The following is a 21,516-nucleotide window of genomic DNA, read 5'->3' on the forward strand; positions in this document are numbered from 1 at the left end:
ATAATACCCCCTACATATCAGAACAGCTATCAAAATGAATACTGTGTCTTAAATATATAGATATACACCGACCTGTTAAGAATGTATATATTACAAATGTAATGGTCAAACACATGTATATATATAAATGTAGCACTTAATACATTTTATAGATCAATTGAACCTCAACCATAAATGGTATTTGACAGTTATTAAAATCCTGTACAATGGAAAATAGTTTGATAATGGTTTGAAGTGTATAATGTTGCCCACTAATGTATTGTCTTCATACTCCCGCCCGAGTGTATCGATTGTGTCACACCTTTACAAATGGACCAGAATCGACGAAATGAAGCAGTGATTTTCTTTGTTAAAGCAATGTAGTCAACACATAGGCAGTCTATTGTGTCAGTATAAAAGGCTATTGTTCTCACATAGAGACAAATTAATATAAAACAGCGTCAAAATCACGATACTATTCTGTTGACGGTCAGGCATTTAAATCACCCTATCGTCTGATATCCATAACGTTAAGTGTTACTGGTAACACTCTGGTAACACTGTCTGGGGACTATCTCTGTTTACACGGATATATCGTACTGATTGTTGGTATAATCGACCGACAGTACAAAAATTCTGTAAATATTGTCAGATTATATCTTAAGAGCGGATAAGCACCATACTTTATAGTCTACTTTCGATTTAGAGCTTCCGCCGATGTGAGAATGACCAATGGAAACAATCGAAAGGCGTCATTGACAACGATCCTTAACAACGTGTGCCACGCGCGAGGAGTTACGCGCCAGTAAAAAAAGATGTCTGTCAAAAGTAAGTTATCGGTGTAAATTAAAATTAACGAGTCTTGATAATCATTGTTAATTGTATGGACTACACGTAATATTTCTTTTGCAGGCGAAGGATATTCCCGGATTGATAGTCTGTCAAAGTCGAAGCGGGCGCCATCCGAGTTTCAAGAGGACAGGTAAGGTTACCTTTTCCGTTGTGTATTCAATAATATCCGTTCTCGATAGGTAATCTATACCGCTGTCAGCTGTTTATGATTACAGCTCGATCACAAAGACAGTCTTTTCAGTGTGTAACCACTCCTCGTTTCCTTTGATTATTGTTTAAATGTGAGGGTTATTTTCTATACATTGTGCTGATAATCCTCTTCCTAATATCTGATAAAGATCACAATTAATTACCGAATTAAATCTAGTAAACGTCTTGCTGAGGTAAGATTATAAAATATAGAAACAGTTTGTACAACATGAATGGTCTGTTGAACATGTATGATTTTATCATGCATATATATATATATGTTCATATTCATATGTGCATATTTTAATTTCTATTTGATAGTTACATTTTTTTTATGATCTGAATTCGTCTGGATTTATTATTATTATTATATAATACCTCTACGGTAAGATGGATTTAATTTCCCTACAGACTGATTTTTTTTAATCGAAATGGTAACAGGATTCGAGAAATTATGCAGTCAAAATGTTTAGGAATGCATGTAATGCATGAAAATCATGCATTCTTTTTTCATTTCAGTAAAATATCTGTCCTTTTATACTTGTATAATATCTGTATGTCTTCATTAATTGGGTGTCATCATATTCTTTAGGTTTTGCACAGCAAGTGTCACTTTTAATAAATTAATTCATTATCATTTTATGACAACACAAATAAGACCATTGCATATATATACATGTATATATACTCTGCCTGTATCCATATAACTCTGTAACTGTACTTGTAAACATATGATTATTGACATCATCTCATTGTTAGCATATGGGTTATTTGCAATAATATTTATCTTTGTTTATTAAATTGTAATGGTGTCTGACAGAAAAACTAACCAGACTTTTCGGTTACTTGGCTGTAATGGTGTGTTCCTATGTATACAGACAGATAAGCTAACCATACTGTTGGGTTACCTGACTGTAATGGTGTGTTCCCATGTATACAGTCAGATAAGCTAACCAGACTTTTCGGTTACTTGGCTGTAATGGTGTGTTCCTATGTATACGGACAGATAAACTAACCAGACTTTTGGGTTACTTGACTGAATTGGTGTGTTCCTATGTATACGGACAGATAAACTAACCAGACTTTTGGGTTACCTGACTGTAATGGTGTGTTCCCATGTATACAGACAGATAAGCTAACCAGACTTTTGGGTTACCTGACTGTAATGGTGTGTTCCTATGTATACAGACAGATAAACTAACCATACTGTTGGGTTACTTGACTGTAATGGTGTGTTCCCATGTATACAGACAGATAAGCTAACCAGACTTTTGGGTAACTTGACTGAATTGGTGTGTTCCTATGTATACAGACAGATAAACTAACCAGACTTTTGGGTTACTCAGCTGTACTTTCATGTTACATGGTTATAATGCAAACAGTAGTATTGATTTTAGGGAAGGTTTGTCAGTCATATTCATGCAGTATAATTTAGCCTAAGCTCCTCTACATCTGATGATTATGTGATCAACATCACAATATTTATGGCATTGTCTGTGTATAGGCAGTATGGCATGTGATCAGTCATAACAATAGTATGTGTATTACATAATCGGAAATGAATAAGGAATGTTCATGTTACAGTTTATGTTTAACTGTGGAAAATTATTGGTTTCTGGTTTGACAACAGAATCCTCTGTCAGACTAACTATTTTATAATAAAATTAATGCTACTGGAATCTAGGATAGATGATATAACAAAATGTCAATTTCTTGCAATATTTTGGTTGTCAATTTAAAGTTTGAACTATCAGTATAATTATAATACTAATGGAAAACTGGAGTTTTATATTTTGATTTAAGTGTGACTTTTCATTGAATGCCTTTTCAATGTTTTTTGCATTCTTTACTTATTTTCATCATAAATTCAAATAAATATTTTAAAGGTTGACGATACAATTTTGATATAACAGTAATATTATTGCAATACTCTCTGAAGTATCATAATTCATCGCAATACTGTTATGATTAATGATACACAACCCTGCTTGTCCAGGCCCCTATACAACTGCGACCTTAGTTACAGTCATTCCTGTCTTGAAAAAACATTTCACCTGGCCTCCAACACTCTACTTAAGTTGAGCTAAACGAAATTCCCTCTAGCATGGAGCTAGAAGATGACTGTCATAGGTACAATTAAGACCTGCCACACTTCAAGTCTATTTCCTTTCCCCGTTCTAAATGTATTTGCACCGGAACACCACTTCGACCAAGGTTCTAACTCCCTGTCACCATAGGGAGGGCCAAAGACACCATTTTGTGAACAGGAAGAGAAAAGTGTGATCTACTCTTTCACTGGAGATCGAGCCAATGATCCCGAGCTTCCCACCCTGTTGCAGTATGAGCCAATGATCCTGAGCTTCCCACCCTGTTGCGGCATCAATTTAGTGAAAAGGAAGCTACCTTTACAGTGACTGTTCTCCCTCCTTTCCATAGGAGCCTGTGCCTTGTGACTTTAGGAAAATATCATCCCCAAAAAGCATGATTTTGGGAAAATAAAGTGATTTTTGTATTGAATTGATTTTTGGAAAATACAGCAGAAATTATCTGTGGGAAGGGGCCTTATCCCCAAATTCACCACAAAAACAGCACTGCTCGTCTAGCGTCAAGCTATGACTGATGTACATTTTGAACCTTCATAGATTTGACAGATATTATATGTGAGCTGTTTATGTTTTAGGCGGTCAGTGTACTGGGTGGACAGACTCCCTCCAACACCACAGAGGGAAGGCAAGACAACAGAGTTTGGTCAGTAACAAACTTTTATTTATTTTGTAGTTTAACTCATTCACCCCTTAAGACACATTTGAACTCTTCCAATAAAAAGGCTGGACTAGTTCATTATGAAATTTCAGGGGTGAATGAGTTAATGAACTGTGCATCAGCGTTTTACTTTTAACAGAAATATTGATTAAATCAAGTTGGACATTGGTCCAATTCGATTTTGCTCATTAACTCATTCACACCTAAAGACATATTTTAACTCTTCCAATTCAAAGTTGGAATAATTCATTAAGAAATTTCAGGGGTGATTGAGTTAATAAGATTGTTTTGTAAATTATATCTCCCACTTAGTGAGTGGGTATAAGTGATTGCTTTGTCCGTGCATGTGTCCATGTGTGCGTGTCTGTCTGTGTGCATGTCCACAGTAAAAGGCTTGTGTACATTAGATATCTTATGAACACCTGAACACATATAGTTCATATTAATTCCATACCCAGTAGTATGGTAATATCAAGTTCTACACCTGATTAGATTTTGTTTTCATTCTTAAAATCTCCAAGATACATACACCTCGACAGTCTTGACACTAGAATAGAAAATGGTATGTTAATTCATGCCCCCTGCAAAAATCAACCGGTCATTGTGAACTTCTGAAAATATTCGGCTGCAACGATATATTAACATGATGATACGTACAATCCGTATCACGATACTGTGGACACGATACAATACGTATCACGATCCTGTGGTCACAATACAATTCATATCACGATACTGTGATCACGATACGATACGTATCACGACACTGTGGTCACATTACAATACGTATCACGATCCTGTGGTCACAATCCAATACGTATCACGATACTGTGGTCACGATACGATACGTATCACGACACTGTGGTCACAATACAATACGTATCACGACACTGTGGTCACAATACAATACGTATCACGATACTGTGGTCACAATACAATACGTATCACGATACTGTGGTCACAATACAATACATATCACGATACTGTGGTCACGATACAATACGTATCACGATACTGTGGCCCAATACAATATGTATCGGGATACATGTAGTAGTAAAAGCAAAGAGAAAAGACATCATCACCTTTGCAAATTTTTAATGATGATATTACAACAGGAAATAGACTCGGTCCAAAATGGCCATGACTTTCACGTTTCAAACAATTCACGTCTTTCAACATGCCAAGCTGAAGCTGTCACTCGCTATGTGGGAACGGATATGGGTAGACAAAATTTCAAGAAGACAAAGTCTGTAAAATATCATAGGTGTATTGTGACCTCGCCAAAAATATTGTGTATCGTACCGTATTAAGTATATCCTGATATATCGTTGGAGTATAGATCGTTGGAGGATATATTGTTGCAGTCCTATTCTAAAATGTTATCGACTATCACCATAGTATGGTACTATCGAGTTCTACATGCTGAATATTGTGTAGATCTATTCAGTTTTAAATATGAACAAATAACATAAACTGCACCCAAGTATATCACCAGCAGTCTATATGGTTGATGAAAAGGGAAAACTGACAATGTAAGCATATTTTGGTTTTGGCACAAATTTTTAAACAAGAATTAATTATAAGTTGATGTTGAATTTTTGATATTTGACTAAAAATTGGATTGACTCCAGATAGATGTGATAAGGCAAAGGACCTATATACATTGTCCTTATTCAGGGCATACCTGGTATCTTTCAATTTCACCATATTGAAGAAAAGATAATTTGCATATTTCCTTTACAGAAGGGAGTGAAATTCTTATTCAAAATTTTCTTAAAGGAATTTATTTACTTCTCAGATAAAAGAAAATTCTAAGTTGTCATTTTTGAATTGTACAGGTTAAGAATCCTTTCTTCACTCTGGTATACTAAAGATAATTTAATCAAGCAATTATTATAAATAGCACCATGGCTTCACCTCATACAATGATTGTTATCCAGAGGTAGATAATAAAGTAAGGTCTCAGCATGTTACCCTGACTCACACACAAGATTCTATAAAAGTCAACATTTATGGCAGAGTTCAAGCCTGGTTAGCTTGATAATTACTTTTAATGTTTTTATATTTTCATTTTTGTTGATTGCTTATATATATCTATACTTATTTATTTATTTATTAAAAGAGTGGCATGTTTCAAAGAGACCAGATTACAAAATATTTATCTAAAGACAAGAGATATCAAATTATTTCAAAGTATTTTTGAAAAAGTTTCAATTTAGAAGCTAACAAATGTTTAAACCAGGGTCCTGGTCACCTATCCATTAGGGGAATTGTTGTGTGGGTATTGGTTGGTTGTCTGGACAGAAGAATTGAAAACTTGTGTAATTAAAGTAGGGCTCCAGAGAGTGGGGGGAATTGTAGGGTTATTTTATTGTGTGTACTTAGTCACTTCAATTTGTTCATGAATTTTAATGGAAAATTTAATGTGGTAGCTACTCTTCAATTTTGAATAGCACAATTTTTGTACTGTTTCAACACTTACAATGCCTTTAAGATAAATAGAAATATGATTCGCAATATACAATATTCCTGGAATTATCAGACAAATAGCATATATATTTCAATAAAGACATATTTTGTTCCTCTTCTAGTTTTGTCAGCATTTAGACAAACATGGTATTGTTTTTAGTTTTCCATTGAACAGAGCTGCTGCAAGGAGCCTGCCTTGTACCATACCCGTTATTTATTTCACAACCTTTGAATTTAACGGATCTTTCAGGGTATTTTGGGAAATGGACCCTGGATCCAAATTAAAAAATTAATTGGCAGAACAAATAAAATTTTGAAATTTTAATTATCTAAAAGCTTTATGGGGGTCTTAAATGTCTTAAACATAATTCATTAATTATTAGACACAAAAACATCCTGATGTATTACAAAAATGGCGTATTTTCAAGTTTGATCAATTTCTTTCCATGGCTCTTTTTATTTCAATTTGTATCTTTGTATATTTGCATTCATTTCCAGCCACTTTCAGACAAGACTTTTTGTCAATACATAAGAAGTCTCAAGTTTCCACTGTATGGACTATTTTATTTTCTCGAAAGGGATAACATGTTTAAAAATAACAGGTCTTATATTTCTGAATACATCATTGGACCTTTGTCCGCTTCCAATGTTCAATATTTGCCCAATTAAACTAAAATTCTTTATGAATTTAAAACAAACATCACACTACATTGACGTGTCGCCTAGTAAATAATATGGATTTATTAACAAATATTTGTTCTGTCTATATATAGATATTAACTCCTACCGTAGTTCAGTTGATATCCATTGTGTACGTGAGTGTTGATGAAAGCTTGCTAAGGGTCCGTTTGGAATGTTGTTTCAAACACAAGTACAATGTGTTTGTGTGTAGAAAAAACACCTAGCAAACTAAAAAATAAACAATGTACATATTAACAATGCATAGAGTTGAAGTAGAGTGACTAAATTCTTTATTTGTTCGTATATGAATTCTGATTCTATTACTGAAATTCTTTCACCATGGTTTTGAAATATTTTATAACAAAATTTTAAGGTATTATCTAAGATGGAAAACTATGATGACGAAATCAATTTACTAAGATATATGTACTGGGTTTAGTTTATATTAAATGATAAACTTTATGTATTTTACAACAATTATGAAACATGTTATTTCAACTTATATTACTGTTGTTGCCCAGATGTTAGCCCACTTAATGTGGAGGAAACGGGCCGCCTTGGTAAAAGGCGAGGGCATTATCCACTGCACCATCCAATCTATACACATGATTTGCTTTTAGAAAATAACTATAAGAATGCATTGGTGTGCGTGCTGATAGGACGCCATCTATACTTTCTGTCCTGATATAACCTCGTCATACAACTCCACCCAGGCAGTTCATATTATAGAATACAGAGACATTAATGTTGGATCTAATTTTAAAAAATAAATAATAAAACCGGTGCATGCTGAATTTATATTACGTTTCAAATATAGAATCAAATTAAACCTTTCGGTTTACCTTTGCAGCAGAAATAATCATGTATTTTCATGCCTGATTGCACACTTCCGATAACAATATAAATCCTATATTTGATACATGTAGTTACATGACTTGTAAGCTATAAACTCATACATGCATAAGTGTCACTGGGTAACCCATGGTTAGAAATTAAGTTTTAAAAACGCTAGACAGTCGGGCTGATTGTTTCTGATTTTACTTGTCCATACGCAATTTCCACCAACCCAATATGATTTAAATGATGAGTTGAATATCAAATTTTGACTAGTGAATTGGGCCTGCAGTTTTAAGAACCACTAGTCCAGCTTGGGATTTCACTTACGTAAGTTTCAGGCTCTCGGGCTGCCCTTATTGTCTAGCCCTGTAACCATACATGGTATGCATCTAAGAGTTAAGATAAATACCCAGCCTCTCGGGTTTCCCTTCTTGTCTAGCCCTGTAACCATACAGGGTATACATCTAGGAGTTAAGATAATTACCCAGACTCTCGGGCTTCCCTTATTGTCTAGCCCTGTAACCATACATGGTATACATCTGGGAGTTAAGATAAATACCCAGACTCTCGGGTTTCCCTTATTGTCTAGCCCTGTAACCATACATGGTATACATCTAAGAGGTAAGATAAATACCCAGACTCTCGGGCTTCCCTTATTGTCTATCCCTGTAACCATACATGGTATACATCTAGGAGTTAAGATAAATACCCAGACCCTCGGGCTTCCCTTATTGTCTAGCCCTGTAACCATACATGGTATACATCTGGGAGTTAAGATAAATACCCAGACTCTCGGGCTGCCCTTATTGTCTAGCCCTGTAACCATACATGGTATACACCTAGGAGTTAAGATAAATACCCGGCCTTGACAAAGTAAACTCATAGTAAAGTTATACACAGCACTGACTGAACTAGAACAAGTGTTCTCAGAACCAGATCTGCATGTCCAACGGCAGGGAAATCTATAGAGATTTTACTTTTTTTTCGTATATAAAGTAACTTCTTCTTTATGTTACTTTAGTTATAGCCCTGTAGCATGATAAGGACAGGTCACTTCCATTGACAAGGTAGCTAGCTCAGCTAGTGGTTAAATAGTGACAGTTTGTATAACAATCTGAGGTCCAGGGTTCAAACCCTTGCAAGGTAGCTCAGTGGTTATAGTGACAGTTTGTATAACAGTCTGAGGTCCGGGGTTTAAACCCTGGTAAGGTAGCTCAGTGGTTATAGTGACAGCTTGTATAACAATCTGAGGTCCGGGGTTCAAACCCTGGTAAGGTAGTTCAGTGGTTATAGTGACAGTTTGTATAACAATTTGACGTCCAGGGTTTAAACCCTGGTAAGGTAGCTCAGTGGTTATAGTGACAGCTTGTATAACAATCTGAGGTCCGGGGTTCAAACCCTGATAAGGTAGCTCAGTGGTTATAGTGACAGTTTGTATATCAATCTGAGCTCCGGGGTTCAAACCCTGGTAAGGTAGCTCAGTTGTTATAGTGACAGTTTGTATAACAATCTGAGGTTCGGGGTTTAAACCCTGGTAAGGAAGCTCAGTGGTTATAGTGACAGTTTGTATAAACAATCTGAGGTCTGGAGTTCAAACCCTGGTAAGGTAGCTCAGAGGTTATAGTGACAGTTTGTATAACAATCTGAGGGCTGGAGTTCAAACCCTTGTAAGGTAGCTCAGTGGTTATAGTGACAGTTTGTATATCAATCTGAGCTCCGGGGTTCAAACCCTGGTAAGGTAGCTCAGTTGTTATAGTGACAGTTTGTATAACAATCTGAGGGCTGGAGTTCAAACCCTTGTAAGGTAGCTCAGTGGTTATAGTGACAGTTTGTATAAACAATCTGAGGTCTGGAGTTCAAACCCTGGTAAGGGAGCTCAGTGGTTATAGTGACAGTTTGTATAAACAATCTGAGGTCTGGAGTTCAAACCCTGGTAAGGGAGCTCAGTGGTTATAGTGACAGTTTGTATAAACAATCTGAGGTCTGGAGTTCAAACCCTGGTAAGGTAGCTCAGTGGTTATAGTGACAGTTTGTATAAACAATCTGAGGTCTGGGGTTCAAACCCTGGTCTGGCCCCACCAAAGATTTACACTCAGAACATTTGTTGTTGATTATATTTGTTTAAATTGTATCTTTATTATTTTTTTCATAAAAAGTCCTGCAAGATATGTTTTATTTTCAGAATTTATTTAACAATGCTATCTATATTTAACCAACTATTTTCAATGCATAGTTCCATGTTTTGGCAGTGGTGCGCGGACCCTTAAAACCTTCTAAGCCTCTATGCACTTTCATTCGGGCCAACAAGAATTTTTAACATACATATGTAGTTTGAATTTTTTTGTTTCATAAATATTTATATTTAAAAATTTCCCCCATTTGAATAATTTCTCTCTTTGTTTCCCTATTTAAAAATATGTCTTTCGAAGAATTTTTCTTTTACATATTATTTATATACAAAGTTCCAGGGATAGAGGCAATGCCTGGCAATGCCGCTACTTCTTGGGGTTTAGTTGGCTCCGTTATCCCTTGCCTGCACCCATTATGCATGGCAATTGAAGAATAGGGAACTACCTAACTATTTAATATTACACTTAGTTTTCCTAAAAAAGACTTAAATGATCCTGAAGAAGTCAACTGTTAGGCTGTGAATCCCGTAGACCAAAAAAAAATCAAACTCCTACCTAACTTGTTGTTGCGATTGAATATTATAGATATTTATATACAATTTATTTTTATTAAATTGTTATTGTGATAACTTTTTTTCATGATTTCAATGAATATAATTTATATATGGTACTTGGGAATAATTTAGTACAGTAAACCTAACTACATATTTTGTAATACCTGTTGTATACCTGGCCATATCTACCTGTTCGTTACCTACCTGTATTACCTGGGGAAGATAAGACAAAGGTGTACAGGTTAGATTTACATAAAATCAATACCTCGACAATCCCCTGTGGAGTTGTGAAGGATATTAATTTTTAATCACATAAGATCAATACCTAAGATATATATTGTCGAGATCCACAGTCTTCTTAGAGAATGTGCATCACAGGATAATTTGATATAAGAGATTAAAGATAAAAAACGTAGTTGCAGTAGATGTCTTTAAGATATGAAAGCTTTAAAATAAACATTTCTTTAAATACAGTATATTGTCTACCTTACAGTAGATGTACTAGTCAACTATTTAAGACTGTAACCGCCATATCATCACAGTTCAATGCCAATGCTAACCATTTTTGGAGTATTTTGCTATCATAAAAAATTGAAATCTGCTTGATAAAATTCAAATTAGTGTACCGTTATCTACTTTTATGCTTGTTAAATGAAGAGAAAAGACATGATATTTAACGGAAGGTCAGTGGGGTATTTGTTGTTACAAGTATGATGTCATAATTATGATGACATCAGCATGTGAGCCATGGCATTCAGAGTCTACATGAATGCCTTCCCAACTTGGTAGAGTTATATAGTAGCAGTACCATGGAGTGGAAAATATTAACACTTAAATCTGATGAAAAAACCCGGATTATTTACCACAAACTGCAGGCAAATTAGCTCAAATTTTGAGTCATATTTCACATCAACTTTACATTTATATCAGTAATGGGGAACTATCAGGTATATCAAAATTACCGACAATAATGTTATCGGTTGTGTCACATACTGATATCGTAGATTTGGGGGACGGGACAGCTTTTGTTTGGTAAAGGTGCAACCATATAGTCTAAAACTTTAATAGGTCTACAGAGTTGATATCGCTGATCTCCATTGTGATAAATATGGACTAATCTTCGTCAGTCAATTACCCTGACAAATGGTCAGTATTGTATTTTATGAATGGACCTTGGATATCACAATTGAAGAGGCTCATCAAGGGGAATAAATCTGGATATGTTTTATTAATTAAACAAACTGTGTCAGTTCAGTGTATTCAGCAATGAGAAATGATTTAATCATAAACCTATACATTATCAAGCGGTAATCTTTTAAGATTTATGAGAAATTTTCGAGAGGTGATACAACTCTACTTAAATTCTTAATTAGAACTACTTTATTCTTATTTGATTCTTCAAACCTTGTAGACAACAATTTCCCTTATAAAATCTATAAGGATAACATGTTAGTTCTGTTTAAGAAAGATCATCAAAGATTTAATGTTCACCAAATGATTTTTAGATTAAACACAGCTTTTGGATGAATGATCTTGTTGAAAATATATCAACAAAAAATCAGGTCAACACTTTCATGGCCTGTTGACTAAATCACTTTCCCATTTTTTATGACGCTTTCCCATTTTTTATGATGCTTTCCCATTTTTGATGTCATGCCTTGATAATAAAATGTGAAAACTTGTCTATACTATTTTGAATATATGTTGAGTGACAGCGTTGGTTTGGATAGATTACACTGTACCTGATAGGTATATATATATTACTTCATATAAGTATAATAGAGCACAAGTACATCTGATTCAAACCCATTAAGATCTCTTGAGCTCTAGATGAATGCTCCGACTTGTTGACCTATACCTGACTGTTGGTCAACGATTGATCCAGTTCCACTACATAAGTACAAGAAGTACTTCACAAGTTCACACAATGTGGTGTTGATTCACTCTGAATTGATTATAAAACTATGTGTGATCATTTATTTGTACAATATAGAATATTAATTTTAAAAATATGGATTGGCTTCAAGTTTTGACCTGATGCCCCTAGGTTGAATGAGACAGTGAAATAGAAAAAGCATATGAGTATTTATTTTGAATTCAAATCTATCTATTTTTACAAACAGCAATTTACTGACCCATGCACTTACTATACATATTGTCCAAATAGGCTGATTTCACACGCAGTCTTGATTTCTTTGTTCAGACTCATAAATAGGACAAGTAATAACCAACGGACTTGAAAGGCCAAAAAACGACCAGTATTATAACAGTCCTAATACCCACAATTTACCCCCTAGGTGCCCCCCTTGAGTGACACACAATAGCTCCACATTGGGGGTGGATACAATGCTTCATTATAGGGTGCAGGTGCTCTAAACATGTCAGCTTGACACCCAAACATTTATCAAGTTCTGTAAATATAAATACACTTTAAGACTAAGTAGTCTAATTAATATGTTGTTGAAATTGTGACTTTGAAGTGAATGATTGTACAGATGTAGTTTTTATCATGGCAACAGTTTTAATTTGTTTTGATTATTTATGGTAGAAAGTCGACTGAGCTTGTGAGATTGGATTACATGTTTCAATATTTAAAATTTAGGTCAGCTTTAACCAGACAGTCTCTTTACCGTGTACGTTAGATCATTTAATATAATTTTAATCAATGTGAATATTTTTATTCTTTGTGTTATCATGGTATTAACAACAACGCCTTACACAAGCCTGAAAGAAACGAAAATATCCCCGGTAGTAGTGTTACGTTTCAATCATTACACTGAACAAGCTTTCGGTATTAGTATCATTGTTATTTAAAAACCTATATATGATATCTACTGTCTAATTATCTACCCCTGGCAACACACCTGTAACACAGCGTAACGCTAGACCAGATAGAGATATCGGCCATTAAAACAAGAGGGACTGATAAGTTTGTGGGGATTACCTGTAGTCAGTGATACAGGTGTGAACGACCGTCATCCCCCCGGGGGACAAGCATATACAGACATCATGGCCTCTCGCATTACATTCCAGTCTGGGAGCATTGATCTACCCCCCATTCCAAATTCTGGATATGCACAGTCAGGTAATTATATCTCGTTAAAGGTATACCTATCATTTATCTTACTGGAGATATAATGAAGTCAGGATAACTGTATCGTGTTCAGTGACGGCCTCATTACCATTTTTGTCTGTCTTGTATGTATTAAACTATAGTAACATTTAAACTATCTGTTTCTGGGTTTAAATGATTAACTGCTCAAATGATTTAATCAGAATCCGTTATTACAATGTTCTTATTTTGATACATGTATCTTTCAATATTCAGTATTCATAAATCAGCGATCGTCTTAGTGCTGACTTTTCAATCTGTGTGTAGAAAAAAAGATGCTGAGTTATCCTATCCAGCAAATTACCTCCCTTGTGGTGTCGCCAGTAAATTACCTCCCTTGTGTTGAAACCAAAAAATTAACACCCCTTGTGATGACAACAGAAAATTAGCACCCCTTGTGGTGTCACCAGTAAATTACCTTCCTTGGTGGTGACAACAGTAAATTACCTCCCCTTGTGGTGACACCTGTAAATTTCCTCCCCTTGTGGCAACACCATTAGATTACCTCCCTTGGGCATGATGAAGTTAACATAAGATTCCGAATATAAAAATGGAAGCAAAATTGTGAATTTTTGAAGGAACTTCACTATTATCATTTTAGTTAATTTGAATTTGTTCACATTTGATGATGTACTTGAGAGGAAACTAAGGATCGAATTCTCGAATCTTGCTTGCTCATCACTTTATTTGACAATCAATATAGCTGTATTCCTTAACATATTGACCTGAGCTCCCTCGGCAGAATTTATAAATCCTGTGTAAGATACAGCTATAAATAAATATACTACTTATTTCTAATCCACACATACCTTTGTATTACAGGTAAACGTGAAATCAATTTATACTGCTGACAATCAAATTGAGTTTTATTCCTGTCAATTTTTATGAGACTGTTTACCTGTGTATACGGTGTTAAACCAATACTGCTAGATTAACAGGCTGACATGTGACCTAAGTGTAAGGACTTGAAAAGTTTATATCTGTGTCAAAACTTATCGTTGTGTGTTTTGGACGTAAATGTAAACCCTTGGAAAGACACTGAGTCGGTCAATATCCCGCAGTAAAAGGCATTAAGTATTAACATGGCACTCAGGTGAAAGTTAGAGTGGATTTAGTTTATACACAAATTGTTTTATTAATCGGAGACTTTAGATTTTACAAGGTGTGAGTGAGTCATACAGTTGTTCTTATATACATATACGTATGGAGACTTAAGATTAGGCCAATACACTTTCTGTTGTTTATATTACTATTTATCACACGAGTGACTCCTTTTACTTCTAAGTGACACATTAGCAATATATTGCTACATAACATTTTACATGTGATTAATATTTTCATGAATCTGTTCTCATGCTGAGATTCTGTGCTCGTTAGCAAGATTTCTTGTTTCAATTACAAATGAATAAAAAGTCACATTTTGTCAATAATTTGGGAGAACTTTGAAGAAAATTAAAGCTGTATTCATTTTTCGATGTTTACATTTGACTATTTTGCTGTCTCTCATGATTTAGGTAAGTTAGTGTGTGTGCAAAATCTATGTGTGAGCATGAGAATGGTTTTATGAATACAGGCCCAGGTGAGAGTTATCAGAATCCCTTAAGCATCGTTCTTATGTACATTTCAACTGTATAATTTAACTAGTCAAGTCCAAAATTGTTCCTGAAAGACATTTAACAGCTTAGAATGGCCCCCCTGTCTCTAGAATATTCAATTATTTAGAAGGGCCTGGTAGCCATTCCAGCTTTCTTAGCGCAAACCAATTTTACAAAGATTGATTGATTGATTGTTCAATGATGATGACATGGTAGTGTGATGNGTTGATTGATTGATTGATTGTTCAATGATGATGACATGGTAGTGTGATGGTCATTTTAAAGTTCCGTCTGAAGTTTGTAACACTGGACATAGCACACACCACCCTGTCACATTCTTCTGATAATGATCAAATAAGGCCAGCTCTTCTCATGCTCAAACTCAAGTTTCTGCTCATTCCAATTCTTGTGATGGGATCAAATGGTAAACATTTTATTTTGGAATGGTACTCAGCTACAAGTGTTGACTTAGTACCTACAAAATAATGGGCACAATAGTTGAGTTTGAGCATAAGCCATTACAATATGGTTTTATAGATACAGGCTAATCAGAGTTAGTAAAGATAATTAATGCAAAAGAAATGTAGCAGAAATGTCTTACCATTTTACAAGAATCCATTTTATCTTTGAAGGTAACAATAATATACGAGTAAATTATTTCTATCAAAAAAATCTTGATATCATTACATTTTTCGTTTACCTTTTACTGTAATGTAGTAAACTGAAACTAAAAAAACCTGTTTTATTCTGGACAAAATTTTAATTACGGTATGGGTTCTTTTCATGCATGTACTTAGGGTAGTAGGTTGTCATATAATATGTTATACAGAATATTTTGTATCACCTGTAATTTCACACAGACATTGATCTCCAGGTGTGATTCAGTATACGTGACGGTAGTTTTTTTAACGTAATTGACAGGTAGGTAGGAGGTCAATTATTTTAGATATCATTTGAATTTCCAATTTTGTTGTCAGTGTCATAATTTAAAAAACATATAAGTTAAATTTAAAATATTTTGATTTTGAAGAGATAATTGTCCTTTTCAATGTGAAAAAAATTGCACACTAGTGTACTTTATATCTTTTGTACTCAGTTATTAGCTTGGAGGGAGGGGGGTCCAAGATAATCAATCAGTTAGTCTTACTTTAAATAATACAAGATTTTGACATTCAGAACTCAAAATGTAAATATTTTCATTTCAGAATTTATGAAATGAAAGTCTTGATATTTAAATGCAGTTTTTTGTCAATGTGTATTGTCAAACTTTTGTAAACTGATTCCAGAAAACATAACACAATGGTATCTATCAAGTGTAACGTCCCTCTACAACCACATTGAAGTCTTCTGTTGTTGAAGATCAGGTAGTCAATCTCTTACTGTAAAACCAACAATAGTAATTGTCCCTGACTGTTGTAGTACACAATCAAATATTTTGTTTTTCTTAAAGCTGAATGTTCAATTATATATTGTGATTCATTGCAAACTTTTTGTTGAGACAGATCTAAAGGAACTGAGAACACAGAGTTCAGCACAGAATCTTTTGTGCACAATATCTAATGTTGGCTCTGGTTACACAAAATAGGTGCTACCTTTTTTTCAAAATTGGTTTTCCCCATTAATTAATTTGTTTACACAAGATCAAATTTTACTTGACAGAAATAAGGAAAATTAATTTCATTTATTTTTATGATTACACCTTGCTGCATGACAGACCCAAGTACATATATTTTATAATGTAAGAATTCATTGTGTCTGTCCGAAACCCACAAATTGATAACCTATATAATTTGAACTGATTTTCATATTTGGAAAAAAATGAAAAAGAAAATGAAAAATGTTAAAAAATTATGTGACCAATCCTTACAGTTACTTCAGACTAACACCTTTTAAATCTTACAAGATTTCTGATATACGGTTGAAGGGTTGATGTAATTCTTCTAATCTCCTAATTGCCATCCTGTAACTGTTCAAATACACTTAATGTAAATTGCTTGTAAATTCCAGAGTCTTACAAATATTGGTTCTAAGGTGTGGAGGGTTACCTAGTGCAGTATTGATTTAATAACAGACTAATTTACCACTCTATACCTTTCTACTCAAATCCTCGTTCACTTCAGGTTACCATTGTCACCTTTGGGATTTTTTGTTCAACTCTTGTACCCCTATGTAACTTTAGTAGACTCTACCAGGCATTGATATGGATGAGTCCATTATGATCTGCAGTGGTGAAAGGGTTAAGTCTATTTCAAAAGAAGTATACCATAAAAATTGCATGTTCCTATGTATTTTACAGAATTATAGTTGTTTGAAGTTTGAATGCTTGATATTAAAATTGAAAAGAAAGAAAGAAAAACTACAGGGTACAACTTAGGACCTTACACTGGCACAGCCTAGCTTCACTTGTTGCCATTCAGGAATTACAAAATCAGTGCCCATTTTTTAGGGCACAAATGAAGCCTATGATAATAGAATTGAACATTCAAAGAGACACAACTTGAAGGGGAAGGTTACTTTAAGCATCAGAACAGGAAATATTCAGCTGTTATAGTTTGATATCTGTCACAGTGTGAAAGAAATAGTTTTATCAAGTTGATTAAAATTCAATATCTCGCTTTCAAAATTTTGATAAAAAAATCTTGTTTTATATTTTTCAGTGACCTCATCGCGACTGGAAGCACTTTCACAGCCTAGACGAGCTATCTATTACAAGGGAGACAGGTAATTATTTAACTTTATATATTAGAAAATCTAGTCATATTAAAGCAGAAATAATAGCAAGATGGAAATTCCAGTAAATAAAATCTCAATAATTGTGAATTCCCCAGTCTATGTTATTAATGCCTGGATGTAACTGGCCCCTTGTCTCTAGAATATTGAGTTATTCAGAAAAAACCCACCTCAAATTGATGTCTGATTCTAGTTCTAAAACTAGGGGAGATAAGCTAGTAGTAAAAACAGTCTAGCTTTGATGCAGTACAGTGGAAACAAATTTGGGAACTGGCCGGGGTTGGTGAGAAGGGGTAGGGGATCATTAGGGGTGGGAATAAGTGAGTGGGATGGTCATAGACAATGTGTGTGTAATATTCTGTTTATCAGTGATTTTGATACTCTGTAAAAAGTAGGTAAAACTTGTACTTCTGTTTCGTTGAATTGCTCTGGAAAAATATTTTCTTGCTTTTGCAAAATTATAACAGCATGTTGCTCTATGATTGGCGATTCTAGTGGCTTCAAGTTTTTGCCATGGTTTTGTCCGGGTAACGAGTATAAAAAGGTTTCGTAAGTTTGCGTAATTCATATTTCATTATTTCAGTTTATTATATCTCACCTATTATCTGAAATTTAGTTGAATGCGTTTTATTGACAGTTAAAACCCATTAGTTCAACCATTCACCATAGGCTTTTATTGATTATGAACGTTGTATAAGTGATGAGCAAATATGAATTATTTGAACATCAGAATACCATTATATATAGGATGATCTAAAAGGTTTCTTTCCCCGTCCAGGGGGCTGAATGTACATTTAATTCAATATAAAATGCATTAGAACTGTGTCACATGACAATAATTGGTGTGACGCAGATAATAATGATGGCTTTGAGAGTTTCTTGTCTAAAATTCTAAAACGTTCCTTTTTATAATCAATTTCTATTATGAAAATGCAATGTTTCTGTGAAGATTAAATTGATTCAGATATTGTATTATGTTAGACATTCTTTGACATTAATTAAAACAATAAGTCTTTTAAATGAGGTCATTAAGGAATGAGATTGAATATCAAATAATTGATTGTTAGTCAAAACGGACAGTGAAAGTCTGAAAAAAACCCTTATTTTCTGATTCTATTATATAATATTCTATTGTAATGATTTTAAGTGAATCAGTAAAAAATGAGAGAAAAAATGCATAACTGATCAGTATTTTCAATAAAATTTGTTTCAATGGATAGAGGTATCTAGAACCTGAGTGCTGGTCCATTTCATCATACATTTGTGTTTATGCTGAGGAAACTTTTTCATTATCTGCATTATGTTGAACCAAGTTATTTTGCTCAGATGTCCAAATGGTTGCTTTGTCCTATAATTTGTTCTTTATTTGACCTGATAATTAAGCCCTTAAATCCTTTTTTTGGCTAAGTACCTTATCCCTTCACAATAATTTCCCCATTTACTCGACAAAGTATCCATATCTTCAACAATTTACATGGAAAAAAAATCCTGTTTTGGCTATTTTTTTGAGAATTTTAGAAATCATTCAAATTTTCCCAAATTGCATAGTATGAGGGCATTAATTAAAAGGTCAAATTTGGTATGTACAATGTAAGTAAAAACTAAATCAGTATGTAGTTATATATTTATTCTTAAATGTCAATCATTTTCAGCTTACCAGTAATTCCAAATGGTAACAGGTAAACAAATTATGAAAGGGAAAAAAAATGAAAGAAAATATTTGCATGACATTTACTGTAGCCTAGAACACAGTAACAATTAATCAAATTCTACTTACAGAGTTGGTCAAATATCACTCTGGTAATTCAAAATGTTTTGCATGACCCCATCAACAATTTGAGAAATTTAGGACAATAATAATTCAGATGTAGTAATGAAATAAAATATTTTCAACTTATGTATTTATATATGCAGCTGTTAATTTTACAATTCCATTTTAAGCATTGGTTTAATAAGATTCTTCTTTGAAACTAACTTTTATTCATATTGTAACAGAGATAACACCCCCCCCCCTCTTTTTGTATAAAACCTTCAAGGATAATAATATTTGTTTAGGTAAAAATTGTGTTCATCAATTTATTTGTAAACTTGAAGAGTGATATGGATTATATTTTGTTTTATTTTGATATTTATATCATAACTGTCAAAATTAAAAGTGAATGGTATGGGATTGACTTGACTTAAAAAAATATCACGTGTGATGTTCATAGAATAAGGATATAGCCCAATTCTTCTCCTGATAGAAATATGAACATAGTTATTTCATACAACTCATCCCCCTTCCCAACAAACAGACAGAACAATGCTTATTGCATGGATTATAATCTTAACTGGATTACAGTCATTCAAACTATTTTTGGAAGTCAGAAATTTTAATTTAAAGTCATGTATTTTGATTGGCTTACTAATATTTCTGTAGAAATATAAAGGATTCATTACCAGAAAAGAAAAATCAATAGATGTGGTATTTAAAAGCCTATTTATTTTGAGGTTCATTGAGATAATGACTCCATTACCAAAGATCATAAACAGGTTCATAGAGGCCATGAACCAGTAGAATCGGATCAGAAACTATGCTGACTGATCCTTTGAAAAACAGGTTCTGAGGGTTGACAGAAGAACGAGTGGGAAACTTGTTATAACCTAGATATACTGGCATACTGTATACCAGGTCACTTTCACAGCTGTTTAACTTTTGCCTTTTTCGACCTCCCCATCGAGGGAGAATTTATAATGACAGTGATTTGTACACAACATGTAATATATAGTAATTTCATGTGAAGGGCGAAAATTGATTTGATCGGAAAAGGGTGAATACTTTACTTGGTGAAAGTTTCTTGTATACAGTATGTATATATATATATATTTACAAATAAGTGTCTTTCCTGTATGTTAGATGATGGTGTATGGTGTTCGATTATTCAATCTATGTATACATTATATAATGGTAACATGATCCTGGCGACTCTAACATGTGTTTCTCAGTGTTTGTGTGACTCATTAGTAACTCGATCATTAGAATTAAATTTAATGGAGTTGGTAGATGAAAACGAGAACTGTACCTTCCAGAAAATTAAAGCAGCATACCTGTGCTTAACAAAATCAGCCCTCCCATTTCTCATTTGGAAATGTCCAATATGCGCTCTCCTTGTGCTGGGCTACAGTCTCAACTGTCTCCAACAGATTGTCCCCTTTGTTTTCAGTTAATTGGACATGATTGTCTTTATGTCTCTTCTAATTGATTGTCCTTTTTGACTTATGTTGATTAAATCTGTTTGTCTCATTGTCTCCAATGAATTGTCCTCTTTGTCTGTTGTTGATAAGACTCAATAGTCTCCCAATGTCTCCAATGAATTGTCCTCTGTGTCTTCTGTTTATTAGACCTGATTGTCACAATGTTGCCAATGAATTATCCTCTTAGTCTGTTGTTGATAAGACTCAATAATCTCACAATGTCTCCAATGAATTGTCCTCTATGTCTTCTGTTTATTAGACCTGATTGTCACAATGGTTCCAATGAATTATCCTCTTAGTCTGTCGTTGATAAGATAGTCTCACAATGTCTCCAATGGTTTGTCCTCTTTGTCTTTTATTGATTACACTGAACAGTCTCACAATGTCTCCAA

General features: G+C 34.0%; 1 protein-coding gene across 2 annotated transcripts in view; it reads left to right on the top strand.

Annotated features, from left to right (window-relative positions):
- The first annotated feature begins 447 nt into the window (after nucleotides 1-447).
- Nucleotides 448-21,516, top strand: part of LOC110462000 (testicular haploid expressed gene protein-like) — a 30,301-nt gene continuing 9,232 nt past the window's right edge. Inside the window, exons 1-4 of one of the 2 annotated variants that reach the window (XM_021515760.1) lie at nucleotides 448-807; nucleotides 892-961; nucleotides 3,701-3,768; nucleotides 17,818-17,881. In XM_021515760.1, coding sequence (XP_021371435.1) covers nucleotides 795-807; nucleotides 892-961; nucleotides 3,701-3,768; nucleotides 17,818-17,881 — 215 coding nt within the window. In that variant the 5' untranslated portion in view covers nucleotides 448-794. Of the gene's footprint in view, nucleotides 808-891; nucleotides 962-3,700; nucleotides 3,769-13,318; nucleotides 13,539-17,817; nucleotides 17,882-21,516 lie in introns of those variants that run through there. The other variant, XM_021515761.1, reaches the window with a different exon arrangement.

Source organism: Mizuhopecten yessoensis, unplaced genomic scaffold (assembly GCF_002113885.1).
Source record: "Mizuhopecten yessoensis strain PY_sf001 unplaced genomic scaffold, ASM211388v2 scaffold10717, whole genome shotgun sequence".
Lineage (NCBI taxonomy): Eukaryota > Metazoa > Mollusca > Bivalvia > Pectinida > Pectinidae > Mizuhopecten > Mizuhopecten yessoensis.